The sequence below is a fragment of the Nannospalax galili genome, unplaced genomic scaffold (genome assembly GCF_000622305.1).
Source record: "Nannospalax galili isolate Female #2095 unplaced genomic scaffold, S.galili_v1.0 scaffold285, whole genome shotgun sequence".
In the NCBI taxonomy this organism is placed as follows: domain Eukaryota; kingdom Metazoa; phylum Chordata; class Mammalia; order Rodentia; family Spalacidae; genus Nannospalax; species Nannospalax galili.
This window is the reverse complement of record NW_008355157.1, coordinates 2,870,254-2,898,184: the sequence shown is the minus strand read 5'-3', so window position 1 is coordinate 2,898,184 and position 27,931 is coordinate 2,870,254. Positions and strand designations below refer to the sequence as shown.

The 27,931-nt window shown below is 38.9% G+C and overlaps 2 protein-coding genes across 9 annotated transcripts in view; both read right to left on the bottom strand.

Moving 5' to 3' along the window:
- Mpp5 (membrane palmitoylated protein 5) overlaps positions 1-25,754 on the bottom strand; it is a 69,244-nt gene extending 43,490 nt beyond the window's left edge. For 2 of the 8 annotated variants that reach the window (XM_008852143.3, XM_029555553.1), the window contains exons 1-3: positions 25,605-25,754; positions 20,827-20,853; positions 14,144-14,181 (exon numbers count right to left, since the gene is read on the bottom strand). The gene's annotated coding sequence lies outside the window, so the exon portion shown is untranslated. Of the gene's footprint in view, positions 1-14,143; positions 14,255-20,826; positions 20,854-25,077; positions 25,298-25,604 lie in introns of all 8 variants that reach the window. The other 6 variants (XM_008852144.3, XM_029555555.1, XM_029555551.1 and 3 more) reach the window with 5 other exon arrangements.
- Positions 25,755-25,960: 206 nt separating this feature from the next.
- Positions 25,961-27,931, bottom strand: part of Fam71d (family with sequence similarity 71 member D) — a 40,626-nt gene continuing 38,655 nt past the window's right edge. The window contains exon 6 of the mRNA XM_008852180.1: positions 25,961-26,473. Within this exon, the coding sequence (XP_008850402.1) occupies positions 25,961-26,473 (513 nt within the window). The remainder of the gene's footprint in view (positions 26,474-27,931) is intronic.

The window sequence follows — 27,931 nt, the reverse complement described above, 5'->3', positions numbered from 1 at the left end:
GCCAGCCTGGTCTACACAGTGAGTTCCAGGACAGTTGGGCTACAGGGAGACCCTGACTCAAAAAGACAAAAAAAAAAAAAAAAAAAAAAAAAAAAAAAAAAGTTTTGCAAAAATAAATTGTATTATTTATAACAAAGTAGAAAAGTACTAATGTCCATGAACGGATGAATGCAAAATAATGAGGTGTACATCCGTAAATATTGAGTAAAGAAGAAAACAATGAAGTACTAAAACACTCTATAATAGAGATGACCCTTAAAAATAAGTTAAAGATGCTAGTGGCAGGGGCTGGGGAAACAGTTGTTGGTAAAGGGCCTGCTATGCAAATATGAGGACCCAAGTTCAGATCTGGAGGGGCACAACACAGACACTGGATGGGGGATGACACAGCAGATTCTTAGAGCTCACTGGCCTGCCAACCTAGACAAATTGATGAGCTCCAGGTTCAGTGAGAGACCCTGTCTCAAAAACTAAGGTGGAGTGATTCAGAAGATACCCAATACAGACTTTGTGCACATGCATACCTACCAAAAACATATATACATCACATCCACAGTCACTAAAAAACCAAAAACCTAGTCACAAAAGTCCACATATTATACGATTCCATTTATTAGACATTTAGAATTGGTAAGTCTATAAAGACAGAAAGTAAATTAGCGGTTGCTTAAGGCTAGGGTAGGTAAGTGAGTGGGTAGGATTATGGCCAAGGTGGGTAGGCTTCTTTGGGCAATGATAGAAATTATTTGTGGTAATGATCATATAATTCTGAATATACTAAATGTTACTGAATTGTACCTGTGAAAGGGAGTATAAACTGTTGACACGTGAATTATACAAAACGAGTTTTTGTTTTGTTTTGTTTGTTTTTTTGTCTTTTTGAAGCAGGGTCTCCCTGTAGCCCCAGCTGTCCTGGAACTCACTATGTAGACCAGGCTGGCCTTGAACTCACAGAGATCTGCCTGCCTCTGCCTCCCAAGTGGTGGGACTACAGGCGTGTGCCACCACGCCCGGCTCAAAACACGTTTTTTTAAGCACAACGACATACCACTAAAAACAGTAAGATCATTAAAATTTTTAAAACTAGCAAGACTAAGCACTGGAGAAGACAGAGAAATTAGAACTCTTACATTTATTTATTACTTAGGTATTTATGTGTGTCTGTGTGTGTATGCAATCACATACGTATATATGTGTGTCTGTGTGTACGCATTCATGAGTGGAGGTAAGACAAGAGCTTACAGGAGTCAGCTCTCTCCTTCCTTTATGTGAGTTCCAGGGATCAAATTCAGGTAGTTAGGTTTGGTTTCAAAGCATCCTTACCCACTGAGCCACCTCGCTAGCCCAGAACTGAACTCTCATACAACATTGGTGAGAATGTAAAATGGTAGTCTTTTGGCAGTTGCTTAAAAAAAAAAAAAAAAAAAATCAAACATGCATTTATCATAGGACCCAGCAGTTCCACATATGAAATATATTATTTGTAAAAATTATAAGAATCAGGGGCTAAAAAGGTGACTTAGCAGTTAAGAACACATACTGCTCTTACAGAGAACCAGAGTTCAGTTCCCATGTCAGACAGCTGACAGCCGCCTGTAACTCCAACCCCCCTTCCTAGACTCTGTTGACACCTGCATACACACACACAGTTTTTTAAAATAACAAATGGTTTTAAAAATCCTTCAGAAATGTGTATCAGAGCATCACTAATAAAGCTAAACACAATACCCTCAACTGGTGAATACACAAAATATGATACGATATTCAGTAATAAAAAAGGATGAACTACTGATGTAACATGGATGCCTCAAAAACATAATACCAGACATGAATACATTTCAAATGATTCCATTTATACGAAATTTCTATAAAGGAAAAATAAGGGATTTTCTAAAAAGCAGTTTTGTGGCTGCCTAGGATCCAGGGGGAGCAAAGATTGCAAAATAAAATTTAAAAAGCTGAAGAGTAATAGAGGAATGCACCTGACAGTTAACCTTTGACCTCCATATGAGCATATACATGAGTATTCATTCATTCTCATTCATATCTCCCCCCGCCCTCCCACACTCAAAAAATGGGTAGGTGCTGGGACAGGGAGAGACATTTCATTCCATGGTGCAGTCACTATTAAATTCCCAGTGTTCTAGTAAATAATCCCCAACCCATGCTTGTGCAAGCACAATGGATCACACACACACAAAAACATAAAGGTAGAAGGAGGACTAGCTGGGAAGGGGTTCAGTGGGATGAGGACAGGGAAGACTAAATAGGGGTGAATATATATCAAAATACATTATTATTATATATGTGTACAACATTGCCCCTAGCCCAAAATGGGTAGGGAAGACCAGCGTATGCATGCCTGTAACTCTGGAGGCAGAGGCAGGAGGATGAGGAGTTCAAGGCTGCCCACACTTTATATTGAGTTTGAGCTACATGAGGCCTGTCTCAAAAATCCAACAAACGGGGCTGAAGAGATGGCTCAGTGGTTAAGAGCACTGGCTGATCTTGCAGAGGACCTACGTTTGATTTCCAGCACCCACATGGCAGCTAACAAATGTTCCTGGGGATCTGACTCCCTCTTCGGACCTCCATGGGCACTGCACCACATAGGTGCACTTACACCCATTCAGGCAATACACTTGTACATATAAAAATAATAAATGTAAAAAAAAATTATATATATATGTAAATAAAACAATGTATTTAAAAAACCAAAACAACAAAGGCCAGGCATGGTGGTGCACACCTTTAATCCCAGCATTCAGGAAGCAGAAGCAGGCAAATCTTTGTGAGTCTGAGGCCAGCCTGGTCTACAAAGCAAGTTCCAGTCCAGCCAGAGCTATATAGTAAGACCCTGTCTGATGAAAAAAACAAGAACCTGAAAAGACATTTCTCAATACAAGGAACACAAGAGACATCAGATATGTGAAAATTCTCAACCATGCTAATCACTAGAGAACTCCAAGCTAACACAGTAACATACTACCTCATACTTGTCAGAATGGTTACTATCAAAAAGACATGGAGGGAATGTAAACACTGCAGTGGCTCTTCAAAAAAACTATAGGTAGAATTACCACATGCTCCAGTAATACTAGTTAGTATTTAGCCCAAAAACTTTAAAATCAGCTTGTTGAAGACATGTCTGCACTCTCACTTGTATATACACCCAAGAACTATTTACCAGGTTGGAGAGATGGCTCAGCAGTTAAGAGCACTGGCTGCTCTTGCAGAAGACTTGGGTTCCCAGCACCCACATGGCAGGTTAACACAACCAGTTACTCATCAGTAACTCCAGTTCCAGGGGATCTGATACCCTCTTCTGGACTCCACAGGCACTGTATACAAGACACATGGTGTGCTTAAATACATGCAGGCAAAACATTCATACACAATATAAACAAATCAAAAAAATTTCAAAAAACTATTCACAGTAGCCAACTTATAGAATCAACCTATATATCTATCAAGAGATGAATAGGAGCCTGGGGAGATGGCTCAGTGAGTAAATTAATAGCTGTGCAAGTATAAGGACCAGAGTTAGAAGTAAAATGTGGTACTGGCACAAACAGGTATATTAGACCAACGGAACAGAGGACCCAGAGTTAGACCCAAACTACGGGCATTTGATTCCTTTTTAAAAAAAGATTTTTGAAAATTTTATTTTATATATATATATATATATACACACACACACACACACACACACACACATAGTATGTGTGTATGTGTGAGGGAAAGAGAGACCCTATGCATGTGTGAATGTTAAGTGCCTGAGGGGTCCAGAAGAGGGCGTCAGATCCAGAGAGAGAGAGAGAGAGAGAATAAATGCATATGTGAATGTGAGTGCCTGAGGGGTCCAGAAGAGGGAGTCAGATCCCCTGGAGCTAGAGGTGCTTTGGTCCTCTGCAAGAGCAGTAAAGACTCTTGTCATCTCTCCAGCCCACAGCCATCTATCTGATTCATATCAAAGGTGCCAAAAACATACATCAAAGAAAAAAAAAAAAACAGTCTCTTCAACAAATGGTGTTGGGGAAACTGGATAACCACACCTAAGTAATCAAGTTAGGTCACTATCTCTTACCCTGTATCAACTTGAAAAAGATCAAAAACCTCAGAACTTAAATCTTTGAAACTACTAAAAGAAAATAGGGAAAACACTTCAAAATATAAGCAAGGGTAATGACATTCTGAACAGGACTCCAATAGTTCAGGAGATCATAACAAAATTTGACAATGGAATTCCATGAAATTTAAAAGGTTCTGCATAGCAGAGGAAAAAAACTAATGAACTATAAGAGAAAATCTTCACCAGCTATTCATCTAACTAGGGATTAAAATCTAGAATAACTATATAAAAGAACTTGAAAAAAATGAACCACTAAATAATCATCCAATCAATAAATGAGCAAATGAACTGAACCAGACACTTTTCAAATGAAGAAGTATAATTTATCAATATACATGAAAAAAGGTTATACATCCTTAATCATCAGAGAAACACAAATCAAAACTATACTGAAAGTCCATCTTACCTCAGTAAGAATGACTACCTTCAAGGAAAAAAAAGTATTAAGGGAGGTTTCAGCCCTTAGATACTGATAGGAATTTAAATTATCCTAGCCATTATGTTTATCAGTATGGAGGTTATGGTGGTTTGAACAAGAATGTCGCCACTAGGCTCCAAGTATCTGAACACTAGGTCAGCTGGTGGTACTGTCTAGGGAAGGTCATGTACTCTTATGTGTATAGTTACAAGTCCACATATTATCTAACTCTTATGATCTTTGTATGGTAATTAAAAGGGGATTATTATCCTTATTTTATAGAGAACAAAAAAGCAGGGCAATGGTAACTACTGAAATGGCTTGAGTAAGTAGTGATAGAGGCAGTGGTGAGAACAAAAGTTAAAGTAGTAATTCTACCTACCAAGCACAGACCCAAGAAATGCCTATATGTTCTCCCATTTAATTCTTCCAACTCTCAAAGTTATACTCAGGTTACTGATGAGGAGCAGGGAGAGATTAAGTTCTCTCTCTCTCTCTCTCTCTCTCTCTCTCTCTCTCTGTCTCTGTCTCTGTCTCTGTCTCTGTCTGTCTTTTTGATATAGGGTCTCCCCATGACCCCAGCTGTCCTGGAACTCACTATGTAGACCAGGTTGGCCTCAAACTCACTATGTAGACCAGGTTGGCCTCAAACTCACAGAGATCTGCCTACCTCTGCTGCCCAAGTGCTGGGATTAAAGGCATGCACCACCATGCTTGGCTAAACTGCCTCTTTTTAAAAAACTATTTATTTTCATTTTATGTGTGTAAGTGTATTGCACGCATGTATGTAAGTGCTCCTGTGTTGTGCTATACCCAGAGAGGTCATAAGGGAGCATCGGATTCCTCTGGAACTGGAGTTACAGATGGTTGTTTGCTGCCATGTGGATGCTGGGAATCGAACCCAGGACCCTCTACAAGAGCAGCCAGTGCTCTTAACCATTGAGCCATCTCTCCAGCCCTAAGTTGCCTCTTAAGGTCAGAATTCTAAGTGGACGAGCCAAGACTCATACCAAACTTCAAAGCAAAGCCTCTAATTTTTGCAATTCTTTAAAAAAATTTATTTTATGTGTATTTAATTTTTTTTTTCTATTTTATGTGTACTGAGTGTTCTAGCCTGAATGTCTGCAATGCCCATGGAGGCCAGAAGAGGGCATCAGATCCTCTGGAATTGGAATTATGGACAGTTGTCATCTTCCATGTAGGTGCTGGGGACAGAACCTGGGTCCTCTACAAAAGTACCCAGTGCTTTTAGCCACTGAGCCATTTCTGCAGCTATGAATTCTTGCAACTTAAAAATTTAGTCTTGCCGGGTGTGGTGGCGCACGCCTGTAGTCCCAGCACTTGGGAGGCAGAGGCAGGCGGATCTCTGTGAGTTCAAGGCCAGCCTGGTCTACATAGTGAGTTCCAGGACAGCTGGGGTTACAGGGAGCCCCTTTTTAAAAAAAAAAAAAAAAAAAAAAAAAGTCACAAAAATTTAGTCTTATTCAATGCTAAGAAGAAAAACTTCTATTAAACAGTCGAACGTGCTGGCCCACACCTTTAGTCCCAGCACTAGGGAGGCAGAGGCAGGTAGATCTCTGTGAGTTAAAGGCCAGCCTGGTCTACATAGTGAGTTCCAGGGCAGCTGAGGCTACAGGGAGACCATGTTTCAAAAGACCAAAAATTTAAAAAAAAAAAAAAAATTTTTAGAATTTAGTTATTTTGATTATTTTTTCCTTTTTTGAGACAGGGTTTCCCTGTAGGCCTCACCTGACCTAGAACTCAATTTGTAAACCAGGCTGGCCTCAATCTCACAGAGATCAGCCTGCCTCTGCCTCCCAAGTGCTGGGATTAAAGGCATGCATCATCATGCCCAGCTAAAATATTTTTTGATTATTTTTTTTGAGACAAGGTCTTACTCTGTAACCCTGGCTGGCAGGGAATTTGCTTTGTAAGCCAAGCTGGTGGATCAGTCTGCCTCTGCCTCATGAGTGCCGGGACTAAACGTGTGCGCTACCACACCCAGCCCAAAGTAGCAGCAGCTTCTGCCTGAACAGAGACTTGAAACCTGGTCCCTCATATTAAAAATCTGATGCTCTACCAACTGAGTTATCCAGGCTCATAAGAGTAAGAGTTCCCTTTTTAAACAATGAAATGAGAAACAAATTTACAGACCCGAATACTTAATAGCTTCTTGTTGCTTTGTTGTTGTTGTTGCTTTATTTATTCTTTTTCAGAGGTCTCCCTATAGCCCTAAGTGGCTTGGAATTCACTATATATGCAGGCCTTGACCTTAGAGATTTGCCTGCCCCTCTGCCTCCCAAATGCTGGGACTGAATGTGTGTGCTACCATGCCTGGGTTTATTTTGCCTTTTTTGAGTCTTGTTATGTAACCTAAAATTCTCCTGCCTCTGCCTCCTATATGCTGGGATTACAGGTATCCACCACCATCCCTGTCTTTTTCTTTGGGTGGGGGGTGTTAAATACAGTTTCATTAAGTAGCCAGACTGGCTTAGAACTTGTGATCATCTTGTCCCAAGTGACGGGATTCCAGGTATGTGTTATTATGCCAGTATAGTCTTGTTTTCTTATGCCTAAAGCCTACATTTAGTATTGTTTCCAGAGTTAAAAAAAAAATATATATGGGGCTGAATATGGGATTGTTTTCACTATATTCTTTAAAAATTTCGATATCACTTTGTAATGGTAGTGCCATGCAATATAGGGGGGGGAGGTGAGACCCAAAGATCATTTTTCTTTTTGTATTTTTCCTTCAGTGCTGGGGATCATATCCAAAGCTTTGTACAAATCAGGCAAGTGCCACTGAGCCCTGGTGATTGATTGCTTTTTCTAAACTAGACAATACCACATATATTGAAGTAGAAAGTATTTCATTTTTAATCAGCAAGAAATTCTGTATTTTCTCATATCAAACACAAAGTTCAAGGCCTTTGGAGATATTCAAGACCACACTCAGGAAAGGAACTGGTTAGGAGACAAACAGTATCAAAGGTATCAAATGGTTGGTTACTTGAACTGCCCCATTATCACCTTCAGCTCCTTAGTAATAAAAGATTAAGTGTCTCCAAAAGGTTTTTTTGCAAAAGCAATAGAAGAAAAGGCAATTTATGCCACTTTCAAACTGGCTAGAAAGGGTTTTTAACATGTACTTTAAAATGACCTGTGATGCAGTTTTCTGTGTCTGGCTACCAATAAAGAATATATAAGGCCCTAGAGAATAGTAACAGTCTAGATAAAGAACACAGCCAATGTAAGAGATAGATGATAATGTCAGAGGTACTCTGAACATTAAGCTAAATTGTTTGATCTCCTGCAAATACTGAGAAACTATATATAGCTGAGAAAAGAAAAAAATGGCTTTTTAGACAGTCAAATCTATACTGTAATCATAGTTGACTAGAGAAAAGTGTAAACAGAGCAGCCAATAAAGACAACACCTTAATACTCCACACATGGGAGAATAAAGAAAATAGCAGAAAGAATGAGAAGGAAATTTTCAAAGAAACATTATTAGAAAGGATGTTTCAAGAGGATTTTGAGAACAGGAGTCAAATGTAATTCCCAAACACCGAGTATGACAAACCTGGGAAAATTATGGCACCTTAAAATATGAAAACCCAGAGATTCAGGTCATCTTCCTACCCTCTTCCCTGGGGAGGGGGGAATGATAGGAACAAATACTGGAAAAGAGATGATAAATTCTCCTTTAAAAGTATTACTCGCATGTCCTGAGCTCTCTACCGCCCCTTACCTGTTAACCTGAGCACAAACTTTAGAAAACAAACTTAAGACTGCCCATTCCTAACCCTACATCAACAACTTCATAGTGGACAGGACCAGTTACAGGATGCAGACATCATAAGCTACAAGGACTGACCCTCAGTCTGGGTCTGGGCTGCTGTCCCCAGAAAAACATTTTAGTATTAGGCTAGCAGAAGCTGATGCCCTGGTTGGCAAGGACTGGGTCAAGATTTTTCATGAACAGGCTGATACTTGGGGGTCAGAAACATTCAGTAATGCAGGATTCACTCATATCAAAAGCAGCAAAAGAGCAGTAGAGGACCTTCAGTGCCACTGTTACCATGACTGCCAAGATGCTAGCTAGTGCCGCTGATGGTTAAAGAAAGTGACCGCTGTAGCTTGATCAACAAGAAAGGTTACGAAACGGTCAGCCTTTCCAGTACTGACCTCAGCTGTCCTCCCCTCCTGACTCCCCTCAGTTTTTGTACCCCCCACACACACATATACCATTTGGGAGGGGCATTACCCCATATCTCTTATTGCTGTCAAAACCCCAAGGGCTGAATGCTGGGGCTAGATGAACAGATGACTCCCTCAGGAGTATGTGTGTTTGGCAAAATTTTCTTTCTCAATGAAAGATTCTACTAAAAGTAGGAGTTTTAGCACACTGTTAATTGCCAGGAAACACTAAAACAGGCTAGAAATGTTTGTTTCCAAGTAGCTTAAACATTCACATATTACATTTACATGCTTCTTTTATTATTATTATTGGTGGGGGCACGCCATGCCCGTGTGGAGGTCAAAGGACAACTTTGTGGGGTTGGTTCTTTCCTTTCACCTTTACATGGGTTCCAGGAATAGAACTCAGGTCACCATTTTTGCACAGCAAGTGACTTTACCCACTGAGCCTCCTTTCCAGGCTCAAAAGTTGATATAAACATGCAAAAAATTGTTACTTTGGCATAAGGTTTTTGTATTGTTGGTATGATAGACCAATAATGTTGAGTGTCGAGAACTATATAGAGAAATAGACTTCATATACTGTTGGCTCTACACAATGTTTTGGGAGGGCAATTTCTACCAAAAATGTAAAATGATTAACCATTTTAGAAATCTATCCTCTATAATGTATTTATACAAGGATATCCACTGTAGTAGCATTGTTTTAACTTAGGAAAAGGTACCTAATGTCTACCAACAGAAAATTGAATAAATTATAGAAAATCTCTATAATGGAGTACCATGAAGCTGTTAAAACTACATTGTCAAACATGGCAGTGTAGCTACAAGTAGATATTCAACATTTCAAATGTGACAGGAATAACTGGAGAACTAACTTTTAAATTTAATTTTAATTAACTTAAATTTAATAACTGATACTCGACTCAGTTACTAGAAAACTTTCAAATATTTTGGAGCAATTTGGATATGTGACTCTATTTTTAAACTATGAATTTAATAAAATTTAAATGCACATCAACCATAGTCTCAAGGGGACAAGGTTCTAAGAAATGTGTCATTAGGCAGTTTTGTTGATATATACAAACATCAAAGAACATATGCACAAACTCAGCTGATACAGATCAGTTCAATGAGGACATCTGATCCCATCAAGGCATGTAGGAAACATGCAATGTGTAAGGCTGAGGCTTAAAGATAACCCACTGGTTTATTGCAAACTGTTTTTGTAAATAAAAGGAATATACACTAAAATATTAAAATACAGTACAGTATACCAAATACATAAACCAGTAGCAGTCATTTATTCTCAATTAAATGTGCTGTGCTTTCATATGGTTTGTACTGATCTGTTTATACCAGCATCACCACAAACATACAAATTATGCTACATTACAATATCACTAGATGACATCAATTTTTCAGCTCCATTCATAATCTTATGGGACCACTATCTAATATATGGTCCACTACTAAGCAAAATATTGTCATACAGTACATTAATATTTCTAATGAACATTTATTGTTCTAATTGAGATATATCATCAGTATAAAATGCATACTGGATTTCAAAACTCATTTTAAAAGATTTAAAATCTCAATTTTTATATTTAATACATATCAAGATGGATATAATTCTGAACATGTGGGTGCTGGGAATCAAACCAAATCCTCTGTAAGAGCAGCCAGTGCTCTTAACCAGTGAGTCATCCAGCCCCAACAATACTGTTTTTAATTAGTATCCCTGAGAAGTACGGATAGCAAACTTCATGGTTTCTACTTTTCAACTTTTGAATCTTACAAAATATTCACCTTAAAAAACATGTGTTACCTTTATAATTTCAAAACTAATATTTTTTTTAAAAAACAAGCATAAAGGCTTAACATCAAATATGTAGGTCTCTTTCTCTCACCCGGAGAGGATTCAAGGAGATTCTCCCAATTCTCCCAAAAGCAAGTAGGAATCCTATAATTCCACTCAATTCTGACATCATCTACCACATATCTCACAAGACTGCTTCCACTTCAGATACCAGTCACAAGTCCTGAGCTTTCTGTGTTTCCAATCAAGCAGCTATTTATTAATCAAAGGTTCCCACAATCCCCTCATGTTCAATAATTTGGTAAAATGGCAAAGGAACTCAAGGCACTTTACTATTACCAGTTTACTTTCAAGAATACAATTCTAGAATATCCAAATGGAAGGAGATGCCTAGGGCAAAGCCTGGGGGAAGGAATGTATAGCTCCCATGCCTTCTCCAGGTGCACCGTTCTTCTAGCGCCTTGATATACAGACACACACACCAACTACAAGATTCTGAGCACTATCATTTACAGTTTTTTTAATGGAAGTTCCATTTCACATGACTGATTTAATCATTGGCCACTGTTAATTACCTCTACCTCCCCAGAGGTACAGAAGTAACTTCTAATCATGCCTTTATCTTTCTGGTGACCAGCCCCAACCTGAAGCTATTTAGGGGTCCAGGCAAGAAATAACTCATTGCAACAGAAGACACTCTTACCACTACTAACCCTAAGGAAATACCAAGGGCTTTAGATTTTTTATGTCAGGAAGAGGGGACAAAGGCCAAACATATTATATCACAGTCACATTAAGCAGTGAGATACTTAAGATTAAAAAGACATAGCTCCTACCTATCAAGAGCTTGATTATAGTAATCTGATCAGGATTCTTTACTAAGTATATTTTAAACAATAAGTAAAGCTGAAGTTGCCTTTCCTCAAAATGATTTTAATTTTATCAAAAAGATAATGTTAAAATGAGTCTTAAAGCAAGCTATAGTACTATAGAAAAAGTAGAAAAACCAGGGATTGAGGTTAAATAAAGTAAATTCTAATCCTTGCTGCAACTTACAATAGGCTTTGAAGAAAATAATATGAGTCTCAATTCCTCATTTGTCAAAGGGGAATACTGGTAAAGACTTAGTAAAGTAGTTGGTAACATTTTAAGACCTAGATACAAAGGACACAATATATTTCATAATACATTAGGAAATAAGGAAGAATACCACATGACTAGGAGGGAAAAACAAAAGGTACTGATTTAGTCAGAGTATGTACATTGCTCTGAACAATGTAAGAGAATAAAGTATAAGATGATGGTTCTTTTTACGGTGTCTACAAAAACCTAACTTTCCTTTAGCTGTTAAGTATTGATTACCATTAAGTGAATCATTTTCAAAAACATTTTCAGGTTACATGTGTTGCCTCTAGATGAATCACTGGATAATAAAATCATGACCTGATTTCTAAAAATCCCTCTGATACTACAGTGTACATGTGTTTCAGAAGAGGGAACCAAGAACTACCAAGATGTATAAACCAATTTGCTTAATACTAGGATCTTGCTTTATGCTGAGCAGTTAAATTTGTGTCTAGTATATACAAAGTTGAATTTATGTAGTTTTCAATGCATGGCAAATTTCTGTCTCTCTGCCTTTTTTTTAAAAAAGACAGGGTATTACAGCCTAAAATGACTTAACCAAACCTCCTGTTGCTACACTCTGAGTGCTGGGACTACAGGTATGCCCCACAAGGCTCAGTTTATGTGGTGTTGTGGAGAAAACCCAGGGCCTTGTACATACTAGGTAAGCACTCTACCTAACTGAGCTACATAGCCAGCTCCAAACTAACTTTTAATACTAAGACTAAAGAGCCACCATTTAGCACACTATTTCCTTCTAAATTTTTTAAATATTTTGTGTCTGATACTTCAGGGCACAATAAACAAAAAACAATAGTTACAAACTTCAATTTACAAATTTGTCACAAAGAAAGAATTTATAAATAGTTAATGCATATTTTTTGTAGAGTAACATATTAAGAACATTTGTCAAGGTTAAGAACATTTGTATAGAAGGTTTTTCCAGGAAACAATAATAGACAAAGAGAACTTTACTTATTTACTTATGTTTGGTGATACTAGTATTAAACCCAGAACCCTCAAGCATGGTAGTCAGCATCATACCACTGAGCCACTAAAGGCTAGATGTTAAATAAATTGAAAAATGTACATTTTTCAAGAGATGTCACTCTAGATCAGGTTAGTGGTTTAAAGCTGCAGGATAAGATCGATTTTTGAGCCATGAAGTATCCTTATTGGGTATCAACCAACTTAAAAAAAATAGAGGGCCTTAGAATATAGCTCAGTAGTAAAACACTTACCAGCATGTGCAAGGCCCTGAGTTCAATTCCCAGTACTGCCAAACATACTACACACACACACACACACACACACACACACACACACACACACACACACACACACACACACACACACACACACACGCACACATGCACGCACACACATCAGATCATACTGTGTGTAGCAAAAGATGAAAGATGATGCTTTGAGAAACTTTAAAACTATGATCATTTCCAATATAAAATATAGTTCATAGTTTTGGGTCTTGTCAAAAGAGTTGGAAACCAAAGTTCTACATAAAGGGCATGGCATGAACAAGGGCTCAGAAGAAGAAAATAATCTATTACAGACAGCACTCCATATCCACAGGTTTCATATCCACAGATTCAACCAACTACGGATGAAAAATATTGGAAAGAAAAAAGTTGTCTGTATTGAACATGTATAGACTTTTTGCTTTTCATTAATTCCTAAACAGTACAGTCTAACAACTATTTACATAGCATTTATATCAGGTATTAAAAGAAATTTTTAAATGATTTTAAGGCACAAAGTGCATGAGTTATATGCAGATACTATTCTATTTTATATAAAGGTCTGAGCACTCACAGATTGTGGACACCAATCTCCTGTGGATTCCAAAAAAATGACTGTACATGAAAAGAACAAGATTTGAATGCACAAAGGTTCCTTCTTTTTGGAGCAACCAAAAAGAAGGTGAGCTGATGGGAGAGAGCTCTTTAGGGGCCCAGGTACGAGGCCAAGGTTTCAAAAACTACCACCAGGCTTCTGAATAGTAACATAATTTGGGGGTTTTTTTAAGACAGGGTCTCCCTATGTAGGCTTGGTTGGCCTAAAACTCATAGAAATCCACTTCCCGCTGCCTCCCAAGTACTGCACCACCACATTTGGCAACAAAACACATTTATCAAAAGAAAAAAAGTTGCCTTCTAAGACATATAAGTAATCATTATACAACTCTGTGTACTGTAAAGAGTAGAAATTCACACATTCTTATGTATTCTACTTCATCATCATGCTTGTATAACCCACTGAGGATTTAATATTATTATTTAACTTTTCTTATTGTTTTTGCACAATTCCTATCAAAATGTACACAAAATAACTTTATAGACGTTAACAAGCTTACTCTAAATTTTATATAGACTAAACCAGTCATAAGAATTTTCAAAAAGAAGAAAGTTGGATAGAGAATTCAGACTACCTGACTCAAGTAGCTCCAGGAACCAGGACTGTAGAGTCCTGTCAAAAGAAGAGACACATCAATGGGATAAAGAAGCTCACAAACAGATCCACACAGTACTGACAGTAGTTTCTGAAAAAGAGACATGGGCAAGTCAGTGGAGGAAAAACAGCCTTTTCAACAAGTGCTTATGGAACTAGATAAAGTAAATTCCAAATGTCACCTAAAATGGACCATAAGCCTAAATCTAAAATATAAAACTATAAAACTTATACAAGAAAATATAGGGGACCCAGCACTTGAGAGACAGAGGCAGGTGGACCTCTGTGAATTTGAGGCCAGCCTGGTCTACATAGTGAGTTTAAGGCCAGTTGGGGCTACATGGAGATCCTGTCTCAAAAGACCATATATATATATACACACATACACACACACACACACACACACACACACACACACACATATGTATGTATAAACCTCTTTATGATCTTGGGCTAGGCAAGTAGTGTTTAAATGTAATACTAAAAATCCTCCAAATCAGGGCCAGCAAGATGGGCTCAGCTGGTAAAAGCAATTGAGTTCAATTAATCCCCAGGACCAACATGGTGGAAGGAGAGCATCAACTCCTAAAAGTTGTCATCTAACCTTCATATGTGCACCGAGGCAGATGTATGACTCCCCAAATAAATAAATGTGATAAAAATTTTAAATTCCCAAAATATATTTAAAATTTTAACAAAATCAGACTTCAATTTAAACTTTTACTACAATTGTCATTCCTCCCACTGATTTTTTTTTTTTTGCCTTAAAGCTGAGGCACATAAACAAAGCCCCAAAGTCAAATCAAGTATACCTTGTTGCTTTTTAAAGACTTATTTTTTATTTTATGTGTTTATGTGTGAGTGCCTGCATACATGTGACCCATGTACATGCCTGGAGACAGGGAGGTCAAAAGAGGCATCAAATCCCTGGAATTGGTGTTATAGGTGGTTGTTAGCTTCCAAATGGGTACTGAGAACTGAATGCAGGTCCTATGAAAGAGCAGCAAGTGCTCTCAACCACTGAACCATCTCAAGTCCTGAACACCTTGCTTTTATAAGTACAGCAATGCACCACATAAAGACTCGTCAAAGAGACATTAAGACACTGATCCCATAAGATTATAATGGATCACACATTGGTGGTGATGGTGTTGTAAACAAAACCTATTGCATATAAAAGAATAATATATATAATTATATATAGTATGGAATACTTAAGAGTAACAAGTTACATTACTGGAGTATGTTTTACTATTTCTACTGCACTTTTAGTGATTATTTTGGAGTGTACTCCCACTTATAAAAAGTTTACTGTGAAACAGTATGCTATGTTAAAATGGTAGCATGCATTTACTGTTTTCAGCAACTCTTGACTGCATCAAGAGGCCTTGTAGAATGACTGGTCTATGCCATTTAGGCTTGTGTAAGCACACCCAGTGCTGTTCACATCATGAAAAATTCACCTAATGACCTACCACATTTCTCAGAACATATCCCTGTCATTAAGTGATGCATGAACCATAAAGTTTTACTGGAACACAGTCATGTTCATTTGGGTAACTACCTTTGTACTCTAAAAGCAGAACTGAATATCTGCAACAGAGACAAGATGGCCCACAAAACTTAAAATACTTACAGAAAGTAATCCTCCCATGCCTTAACAGTTCAATAGACAAATAACCTAAGAGACCTCAAAACCTAAATGTGTAGCATCTTTGAGAGAATTAACTGAAAAAGGAACTGCAAACTTAAAAAACCAAAAAGGTCAAATGCTTGAATTTATGTCATGTTAAATGGTTTGATAAACTCAAATTTTTAAACATGATCAAATAAACAACTTGATTATGAAATTACCAAAATCATAATCTGCATAATTCAACTATTATCTGTAATTTGACTTGATAGAAGAAAAACCTCACAATTCAATACATATTTAGTGAGGATGCAGATTTTTCCATTCATCCACATGTTCATGAAGGTATTAGGTTCAAAACAAAACAGACAGGCACTTTGTCTCACTTCTTTTTTTTTTTTTTTTTTTTTTTTTTTTTTTTTTGTTTTGAGACAGGGTCTCCCTGTGCCTCAGCTGTCCTGGAACTCACTATGTAGACCAGGCTGGCCTTAAACTCACAAAGATCCGCCTGCCTCTGCCTCCCAAGTGCTGGGATTAAAAGTGTGGGCCACCACACCCGACCTTGCTTCAGTTTTTAATTTAACACATTCACTGGAAATCACTGTGACCAACCAAAATATTTATATGGCTAATCAATGGGTGATTTCCTGGTGAAAGGAAGGAACACCACCATATTTTCATTCTAATAAAAACAACAAAAATTAAATCATTTGTCTTCATTCAAAATAAAATTCACCAGCTAGACACAATTGCATATACCTGGAAACTCAGTACTCAAGAGGCTGAGGTGGGAGGATGTCAAGTTTGAGGCCAACCTGGGCAATACTGTGAGATCCTGTCTTTAACAACAACAACAACAAAAATCTATCTGTATAATTATATTAAAATTTTTATATATATGTGTGTATATATGTGTGTATATATGTATATATACATATATATATGTATGTGTATATATGTATATATGAGGGCTGGAGAGATAGTTCAGTGGTTAAGAGCACTGGTTCCTCTTACAGAGGACCCAGGTTTGGTTCCCATCATCCATATGGTGACTAACAACCATTTATAACTCCAGTTCTGGGGTACTCAGTGCCCTCTTCTGGCCTTCATGGGCACTGCACACATATGGTACACTTACATAACAGGCAGGCAAAACACTTAGACACATAAAAGTAAAAATAAATAAAAAATTTAATTATATATATATAAAATTTCCTATGTTAAATGGACATGTTGAATTAAGATTTCCATACGAATACTTAAATTTTACTGCAGCTACTGAGTCTTCTTTCAGCCCTTCTAATGCACATTTGGTCCCCCTATACTTCCACACAAACTATTATCCCATTAAGACTTTGGTGAGGGGCTGGTTTTTCAGACAGGTTTTCCTCTATAGCCCAGGCTGGTCTCAAAGCAATTCTACTTCCTTGAGCTCCCAAGTGCTGGGATTATGGGCATGAGCCATCACATCTGGCTTCAAGAGAACATCTTAGAAGCTTTTCCTCACACCATCCTAGGCTAAGTCCATTTGCTTTACACGCTCATAAAAATCTGTTCTCTTCCTTCATAGTATGTGATGGTATAATTTTGTGTCTCTTCCCCTTTTAGATAATTTCAACACTCCTGGACTATGATATTGACAGGAAAAGTAAGGCAGACATTAATATTTTTATCATTTCCCACCTTTTTCTGTAGATAAACACTGCCATTTCTCAGTCTAGGGTCTCTTCTGGGCAGTGACGCTAATGGATAAACAGAAGAGACAACATGGATAGAGGACTACTTATATACCAGTCCTGGTTGTAGTGTAACCAGACAGAGAGAAAAGTCTACAATACTCTCCAGAAATTCTCTGGTGTGCAAACTGAATGTATTCCTTTTATCTACCTTCCTTTTATCTACCTCAAATTCTTGTCTGGATGGCCTCATTCTTTATAAGGAACACAATTTATTCCAAGCATTTCTCCAGATTTTATGTCTCCAATATACAACTTGTTAGACTTTTCTGTGTTCAAGTTCTTCGTAAGTTCTTTTTTTTTTTTTTTTTGACAGCATCTCCCTGCATGGGCACCAGATGGCCTGGAACTCATAATGTAGACCAGGCTGACTTTGATCCCACAGAAATCTACACTGGGATTAAAGGAGTGGATCACCACACATGGCCCTAAACTATTTTTTATTTTGAAATCCACATGCAGTTGTAAAAACTAACAGAGATCTACCCATTCTTTACCAACTTTCTCCCAACTATACTATAGTATCACAATTATTTTGCTCACAGTGATAGGTAAGATCCAGAAGATCTCCATCATCATGAAGACCCTTAATGCTTCCCTTTTAAAGTTATGCCTATTTCCCTATCATCTCCGTAACCCCTAGCAACAACTAATCTGTTCACCAATTCTGATTTTGTCATTTTAGGAATGTTATATAAACGGAACCACATAGTAACTTAAGATTCTGCCCCCCCCCCCCTTCACAGTATCTCTGGAGATTCATTCAGGTTACTCCACATATCAGCAATTTGCTCCTTTTTACTGGTGAATATTATTTCATGGAATGAATGTACCAGTTTAATGTTTTTTTTCCATTAAAAGATATATGGATTTTTACTATGAATAGTTTCTATGAACATTTGTTTAAAAAGAAAAAGCAAAAAAAAAAAAAAAACCACCCATAATTTGCTTTTCAAAGCCATTTAAGCAACATGTTTAAATAAACCCAGTGTGAAGAATGTTTGATTATAGTGATACACATAACATTTTCTTTGCAGTTTTAAAGAAGAATCCTCCAGTTTCCAAACTCTACTATGTATCAAGAAATTTTAAGTTCAGGACTGAGGAAACAGTTTAATCGGTAAAGTACTTACCGTGCAAGCATGAGGATCTGAGTTTGATCCCCAGAACCCACATTTAAAAAAATAAATAAATAAAAAGCCAGGTCTAGGGGCTAGAAAGATGGCTCAGCGGTTAAGAGCACTGACTGCTCTTGCAGGGGACCTGGGTTTGAATCCCAGCACCCATATATGGCTACAAACCATCCTTAACTCCAGTTCCAGGGGAATCCAAAGTCCTCTTCTGACCTCCGCAGCACTGCACAACACAGGTGCACTCACATACATGCAGGCAATACATTCATACACATTTAAAAAAAAAAAAAAAACAGGTCTAGTAGGCCATACTTGGAATCCCAGCACTTGGAGGCAGAGACAGGTAGGTCTTGGGGGACTTGGTGGCCAGCCAGCCTAGCCTAATCAGAGCACCCCAGGCCAATGAGAAATCTTGTCTCAAAAAACAAGGTGGACAACAACTGTAGAATATCTGACCACTGGCCTCCATGAATGGGCATATTTGCATATATAGGCAAATCGCGCACGCGCACAACGAATTTTAAGTACCACTAACATACAAAACATAGGTAACTGCTAATCAATGTTTTGACTCTCCTGATTTTGTAAAGTACTTTAGTTTACAAAATTGTTAGTCTCCTTTCCTTATCTTTCTTTCTTGGCAGTACTATCACTGAGCTACATCCCCAGTCCTCCTTCATTGTTAAGAACTTTAATATGCATTAGTTCTAAAAAGAAATCCAAATGATTTTTGTTTAAAATAACCCTAGAAGCATACGAGTCTGGCTCAACACTGAAAAGTCAGTAGGAATCATTTTAACAGACTGAAAGAAAAAAACAACAACAACAACATAAAACCCATTGATTATCTCAATAAATGCAGAAAACGCATGACAAAATTCAACATCCATTCATGATAAAAACTAACCAAAAAAATCTTGAAACCTTTTGAAACCTTTACTTGGTTAAAAGAATTCACAAAACGACTAGCATAATATTTTAAAGGTAAAAAGCTGAAAATTTTTCCTTTAGGAAAATGAAACAAGGACGCCCTCTTTATCTATCTTACCTAGTATCACTGAAGTCCTAGCCAGTGGAAAGTTTAAAGGGGGTTGGGGGAGATCAGCATTCAGACTAAAAAGGAAAATTCCTTTTTTTAAAAAAAATTATTTTATGTGTATGAGTGTTTTGCCTACATGTATGTAAGTGCACCCCATGCTCAGAAAAGAGCGCAGCAGATCCCCTGGAACTAGAGTTATGCCTGGTTGTTAGCTGCCATATGGGTGCTGGGAACTGTCCCCAGGTCCTTAGCTGCTAAGTCATCTCTCCAATCTTGGAAAATTTCTTTGTGATACACTATTTAATCAGAAAAATCACAATATATCTACCAAGAAGTGGGGCAGGGGGAGAGAAAGATAGAATAAAGCAAGCCAACAAATGAATTTAGTATGCAGAGATGGTGGCAAATGCCTACAGTCCCAGCTATCTGGGAAACTGAGGCAGGAGGATCTTTTGAGCCCAGGATTTCAAAGCCAGTGGGGATAACATATTAAGACACTACGTCAAAAGGAGGGGAGCAGGGAGGGTGATATAACAATATATGTTTGCAATCCCCAGCACTTGAGAAGATGAGGCAGGAGGATTTTTTAGTTCCAAGTCACTGTGAGCTACATAATGAGACCCTGTCTCAAAACAAGTACAGAAACAAAACAATGTCTATACACTAACTATAAATTAGAAAATGAAATTTTCTAAATTATCATTTTGTCATTTACAATGAAACCAAGGATTGAAATACTTCTGTATCTTCCAAATAAACTGCAAGATCTACATATTGAAAATTGAAAATTCATGAAAGAATCAAAGACCAAAATAAATGAAGAAAAATATTATAAATTACTAGGCCTGGGCTGGAGATATAGTTTAGCTATAGTGATATAGCATTTGCCTAGATGCCCAAGACCTTGGTTTCAATCCTCTGTACCACAAAATTAAATACAAATAAATAACATGATAATATTGCTAAGATTCTAGGTTGATCTATAAATAAAACATACTCCCAATCAAAATACCAAGAGCTATTTTTGTGGCTATCATGAACAACCAGATTCTAGATATTACATGGAAAGAAAATGGAACTAAAATAATCACAATTTTGAAAAAGAATAGTTGGAGTACTCACATTATCTGATATTAAGACATGTTTATTCTGTAATAATAAAGAAAATGTATTATTGGCAAAATGATAGACAAATAGATCAATAAAACAAAAGCATTATATTATTTTTGACAAAAACAGAACATTTTGATAAGCAGTCTTTTCACGTGTCATGGAATAATAGGACAAATAAACAAAACTACTTCTCTCGTTTTATTACAATTAATTCAAAATGGAACACAGATATAAGTGTGAAGTATAAAAATATAAAACTTTTAAGAGAAAAAATTTCAGTGACTTCAAGTAAGGCAGAGTTCCTCAGATACAGTATCACAGATTAGAACCATAAAATAAATAATTGGTAACTTGGGCTTAATCAAAGTTTAAGACATCAATACGAGGTGCTGAAGAGATGGTAAAGAACACCGGCTCTTCTTGCAGAAGACGCAGGTTCGAATCCCAGCACCAACATGGTGGCTAACAACAGTGGGTAATTCCAGTTCCAGGGGATCTGATGCCTTCTTCTATCCTCCATGGTCACTGTCCAACACAGGTGCACTTACACACATGCAGGCATAACACTCATACAGGTAAATCAAAAAAGATTTTTTTAAAAAGGCATTAACACTCCAGAAGACACTGTTATGAAGATGAAAATGTACATCATAGACTAGGAGAAAAAAACTGACAAAGGACTATAATGAGCTCTCAAAACTTGGGCTAGGTCAGAAATAAATCACCTTGTCTAGCATATGCAACGCCTTCAGTTTCATTTCCAGCACCGTAAAACAAAGCTCTCAAAACTCAGTAAGAAAATAGAAGCCTAGTGAGCTGTTGCATACAAAGGTTCCAACTACTCAGGAGGCTAAGGCAGGAAAATCAGGAATTCAAGGACAATTTGGGCAAGAAAGTGAGCTGCTGTCACAGAAAAATAAAAATGAGTACAGGATTTAGATACTTCACAAACAAGAATGCAAATAAGCTCAACATCCTTAGTTATAAGAACTGCAACTTAAAAAATACGATGATACACTATTATAGGCCTATTATAATGGCTAAAATGAAAAAGACTGACCATACCAAGTGCTGGTGAAGAATACTCACATATTGCTGGCAGGAATGTAAAGTGGTTCAGCCACTTTTAAAAGAATGTGACAGTGCATTTGGTTCCTAGGCTGCTACAACAAAGCGCCAAAACCGTAATAGCTTTTAAAGCAACACAAACTTAAGAATTTTCAAATCTGTAAGTTAGAAGCCTAACTCAGGTGTCCCTGGGCTAAAACTTAAGTTCTTAGCACAGGAGTTGCTTTTTCTCAGCAGGTGCCAAATCCATTTCCTGCCATTTTCTACCTTCTAGAGACCAAGCAAATTCCTTGGCTTCCTCTCTTCTATCTTTGAGCCCACAAGTGTTGTAACTAGAAGCTGTTTCTACTGTTGCATCTTTTTTTCTGACTCCATCTCTCTGGCCTTTGTCTTTCTCCTTTTAAAGACTCTTTTGATAACTGGACCCACTTTGATAATCTCCCTATTTTAAAGTCAGCTGATTAACAACCTTAATTCAATTTTGTCATGTAACCAAGTATCTTCACATGTTCTTATCATTAGAACATCTTTGAGAACCATTATTTTGCCTACTGCAGACAGGTTTTTGTTGTTTTGGTTCATTTTAAATAAAGTTAAACTCACATTTGATCATATAAACTAGACTCCTACTTGTAGGGACTTATCCTAGAGAAAGGAAGGTATGTTCAGACAATGACCTATTCACACAGATTTATGATAGCTTTATGAATAATCATAAAAAGGCTGAAAACTCAAATGTTGTCTTTTAACTAGTGAATGGATAAACAAATAGTGTACATTCATACAAAGGAATACTGCAATCAGCAATAAATCAGCACGCATGAATTTCAAATATATCATGCTAAATCAAAGAAAAGCAGACTGAAGGCTTGTTTCAGCAGCACACATACTAAAACTGGCACGATAAAGAGATTACCATGGCCCTTACATGGATGGCATGCAAATTCACAGAGCATTCCATATCTTTACATAGACTTATAAGACATGGCCTATATAAGAAAAAGACCTCAAGAAACAGTGAAAGGAATGCAAGAACAGAATGAAGGCAGTCAGGAGGACTGGAAAGACAAAGTATACCTGGACTAGATAGCAAGGCCCTCGCTAAAAAAAAAAAAAAAAACACCCTCTTGAAAAAAATAGTAAAGATTCTGCAAGTCTTTATGTGCAATAGACAAATTTTTCACAAGAGGATTAATAAACTGTAAAAGTTTCAAATAAAAAGGAAAAAAGCTAATTACTGTTATGATTAAATTTAAATGATATATATAGAAAGACAAATTATAAAAAGGGAGAACAGATCATTGGTTGCCAGGTATAAAGAGTTCGGAGAAGGTTGACTAAAGGATAGCACATGAAAACTATTCTGTATCTGACTGTGGCAATATATAAAGGTGAAATATTTTTCAAAGAAAAGAAACAGAAAATTTTAAATCTGACAACATCAATGGGGAGTAAAGGTGAAAAAAATCACTTTCACTTACAGACTAAGTACAAGAATGAAAATCATTTCTCTTTAGAGGGTAATTTGGCCATAATTGGTAAAGTTAAAAAAGCACATCAACCTATTACGAGCAATTCCCCTTCCAGGTGATAAACATTCTGGGAAACCATATGTTTTTTTCAAGGAGACACATATTGATCAAACATTGTTTGAAATACTGAAAATAAACCTTCAGAAAAGAAATGAACTGTGGTGTACTTATTTAAAAAGAAAAATAAGCAGGCAGAAGGGAAAAAAACAAAAAACAAAAAAAAAAAACCTGCCAGTTACATGTATGATTTGGAGAAAGTAACTATTGATTTATTTAATAAGATATCATGAAGAGCTGGACATAGAGGAACATGACTGTAATGTCAACACTTGGGAGGCTGAGGCAGGAGAATCAGGAGTTTGAGGCCAGTCTGTGTTACACCACCAGTTTTAGGAGAAAAGTGTTGGGTGTGGTAGCACATGCCTTTAGTCCCAGCACTCTGGAGGCTGAGGCTGATGGCTGTTAGGCAGAGGGGAGCCTGATCCACATAGGGAGTTCCAAGACACCCAGGGCTGTCTCAAAAAAAAAAAGGGGAAAGAAAAAAACAAACAACTGTATCAACTGACTTTAAGGAGATTATCCTTAATAATGTGATGAGATTTTTAATCAAGATCACAATTCAGGGGCTTCAGAGATAGACAGCTTAGAGGTTAAGAGCATGTACTGCTTGTAGAAGATGGAGTTCAGTTCCCAGACCCATATTCAGCCTGAGGCTCACAATCTCATGGAACTCAAGTTCCAGGGGGTTCGATGCCTCTGGCCTCCACCACACCTGCATTCATGTGCACAGGGATACACATACATACACATACATACACATACACACACACACACACGCAATTTAAATAACCTAAAACAAAAATCACAATTCAGAAAGAACATATAGATAGCTAAACCACTGTATTGATTTGAGTCACCTTTAAGCAGAATTTACATAAATCTCTCATGTTTTGATATTCTAAAACAACAGCACTGAGTCCACCTTTACTTGCCAAGTTCAAGATAATGACTTTTAGTAATCTGGCAAGATTTACTTCATTTTTTTAAAGCAAAGATTATCGATCCCCTTTCAGATTTTTGTTTTATTTATAAAGCTCTTCAACTTTAATAATGTCAGTCTGCTACACTAGTTTAGACGGCCTTTTAAAACAAGAAAGTATGTCCACGGGGATCTTATAAAAAATCATATTCAAGAAAGCTTATTTAACAATTTTCATTACCACCAATACTCGTACTTCAAAGACACCAGTAACCATTACATAATTTGTTCGTATTGCAGAACTTAACAGGTTATTAACTTCTGGCATAATTCAAAAGAGTAATTGGAATACTACCATTATAACACGATAGTGTTTTGAAAAATCTGAAATAGTAACACTTTTTCACCTTGTCAGTCAAACCAAAACTTGAGCATTCTTGGGATACTGGCTTTCTAAATCTAAATTCTTAAAACGCTAAAGACGACGACAAAACACTACTTTTAAAACATTCTGGATTTTAATGTCGGCGGAAACTACCTCGAAAAACCTTTCGACCGAAACCTAAATTCCACATACATGACTGTGTGTCAATCACCTAAACAGAAGGTGAGTTATCCTTAGGAAGTTACATAATTCGCAATAAAGATCGTTTCCAGCGGCTTTCATTGAAAGTAACTTACAGCAACTTAACAGGCTTCAAAGTTCAGCTTGCAATCTCGGTACAAGTTCTGAGAAAGCTTCAAGGCTATTGGGATTTCTCCACCCGGTCACAAGGAAGCAAGAATCGCGAATCCACCGGAGGAACCGAGGAGTAGCCGAACACCAGGGCTGACTCAGGAGCAGGAACGCGGGCTGCATTCCGTCCTCCAAGGAAAGTGTTTTCCCCGCGGATTCCCCGACCTGTCCGGGAAGGAGTCCCGGGAGTCCCCGGCCCAGCACGCCGACGCCTCCCCGCCGCACGCCCCACGACTCCGGCGGGCGACAGCGCCGAGGTCTCGGGGACCGAGGCGCGCGGAGCAGGCAGGACAAAGGTGAGGCGGTAGCCGCGGCCACCGGTCCCGCAGCCCGACCCAGCGAGGCCTGCCCCAGCCCTCGGCACCGCCCGGCGCCCGCAGTGGGGGAGGGGACGCGCCCGCCGCCCCTCCCCCGCGCGCGGGACCTGTTGATCACTGTCTTCCACAGCCCGCCGCCGCCGTCCGCCTCTTACCTCCGCGCCCGGCGGCTTAGCCGCCCGCCCCGCCGCTCCTCTCACCACCGACGCCACAGCCCTCCGGCGGGCGGCCCTCCGGACACCGGAGAAAGAATCCAGAAACTCCAAGTCCCCACCTCAGAATCTCCAGTCCCCGCCCCCTCCCCACCGCCAGCCTCCTCCGTCGCCGCCGTCGCCGCCCCGGGCAACTCCACCTCGAGACCGCGCGAGACCGGCCCCCGCGGCCGCCGCGAGACCGCGCACGCGCCCCCGGGACTCTAGCGCAGCGGGCGCGCCTAGGCCGGGCCCTCGGCGGCGCGGCCGGCCCACTGCCGGCTCGTCCAATACTGAACCCCCGCGGAGACCGGGCGCGCTCATTGGTCGGCTCTGTCGTGTCGTAGCCCCCTCACCCCCCACCCCCACCCCTGTGGGCGGGCGCGCGCTCGCGGTCCCGCGCCTCCAGCTATAAAGTGCGGCTCTTTCGGGCTCTTAGGAATTGGAGGCGAGCAGCCTAGTTTTCCTCGGTTTGTGTGCGAACGCCCGGTTTCCCCGAGGCGGGGTCGGAGCATGGCGACGCCCCAAAGCCTTTCTGCTCCCAAATGGCTGTTATCTCCTGAGGGAAAACCAATTCCCTTTGAAGAGATTCCTCTTGTCCCGGCAGGCACGTCGCAAATCATTTCAACAACCTGGACGAGTGCAAAGTTCTGCAGAATTCCCTGATTCTGCAGACGACTCAAAAAAAAAAAAAGGCAGCTGAGAATGAGGTCCTGAAAACCGGGAAGGATGCCAAGGGCCACAGCTGTTTCACGGATTTCGGAGAGGATTTGGAATTCCGTAGGCCGGCCTTTGCCCAGCACGAGGCCGTGCTCTGGAGACCTGCCTGAGCCCTGGTGTGAAGGGACGACACACGGAAAGTGCTATGAAAGGCAGTCCCTGAGGGACTGAATTCTGAGCAAATATAAACCTCTCCTAGCCGGCCAAAATCCATTCCTTCAGCCTGTTGCGTTTCCATCCGGGGCACAGTGCAGAGACGACGCTCCCTCTTAGTGCCTTCTTATACCAACGCTCCTTTATTTTAACGGTTTTTGATCATCATTCCAATATCCCCAGGTCCTTTCCAGCTTTTCCACGTTGGTCCCTTATTCTCTGTAGACCCTGTAGGTTGTTGGTGTCCCTAAGGTACTGTGGTGCTCTAAACTAAGCAACTCATCAATCCAGGTAGTCAACATCGTTTTGGGTTCTTACCCTTTCTGGATCATCCTCCTCAAGTTAGTCTATTCAAGTCTTTCTTAGAGTTGTTTAATAGTGTTTAGTAAGACAGAGCCAAGGACAGAACTCTGTTATGTTACCCTATTTTTTCTGCCATCAAGCATTCCTCAGTAGACATTTGAGTATATAGATGGGCAAATATTTCCAAATCTATGTAACCGAACTGTTTTATTGACTCCTATTCTTCCACAAAGATGTCATGAGAATTTGTGAACTGCAAGGAAATTGTCTCCAGAATTCCCAGTAACTGTTACCCCCACACACAAAATAGAACAAAAGGTTGGGGTGTGACATATTCTAACTTTTTAAAAACATCATAAACTAACAAGTCCTCTAGTACCTCAAATTTTTTTTCTCCCTCTAGTACACTTCTTCACACTTGGAAGTATTGACATTTCAGATAGCTAATTCTTGTTGTGGGGACTGTGTGTTCTAGATTGTTTGGCAGCTTACTCAGTTTCTGCCCATTAGATTCCCAAGCCTTTCCCACTGTGATAGAGATCTTTCCAGACATTGCCAAAGATGGGGTTGGGGGAGATCACCTCCAGTTATGGACCACTGATCTAGCTTTTAAACGAAATGGTTTCTTATAGTACTCTTTATTGTTCCTTACAAGTCTAATCCAGGCAGTTTTCCAAAACACTTCCACCCAAATGAACACCCCCACCAGGTACCTACCCTTGCTCCCCAGTTGCTCAGATTCCCTTGTTGTAGAATCCACTCTAGTACAATGATGATCATCAGTTGTGTGAAACAACAGAGCACCTACTAATCTCAAAATGTGGGAGTTCCTTCATGGAAACTATACATTTTTATTATTTTTACCTCCTAAAGGCACTTTTATTTTAAGGACTCCATGGAAAATAATAAATCTACTCATTGGTGAATGGAGCCTTTCCCAGAGTCTCCATATCACACTAATTACTGGCCTTGTGTCCAAAAAAGGAAAGGTAACTGGAAGAGCAGAAGTATGTATAAACATTGGCGGCAAAGTAATTGGAGTTCGGTGATGTGTGTGTGTGGCAATCCTTCCTGGGCCTAATTTTCTCATTTATAAGAGAAGGTAGTTTTTCTTT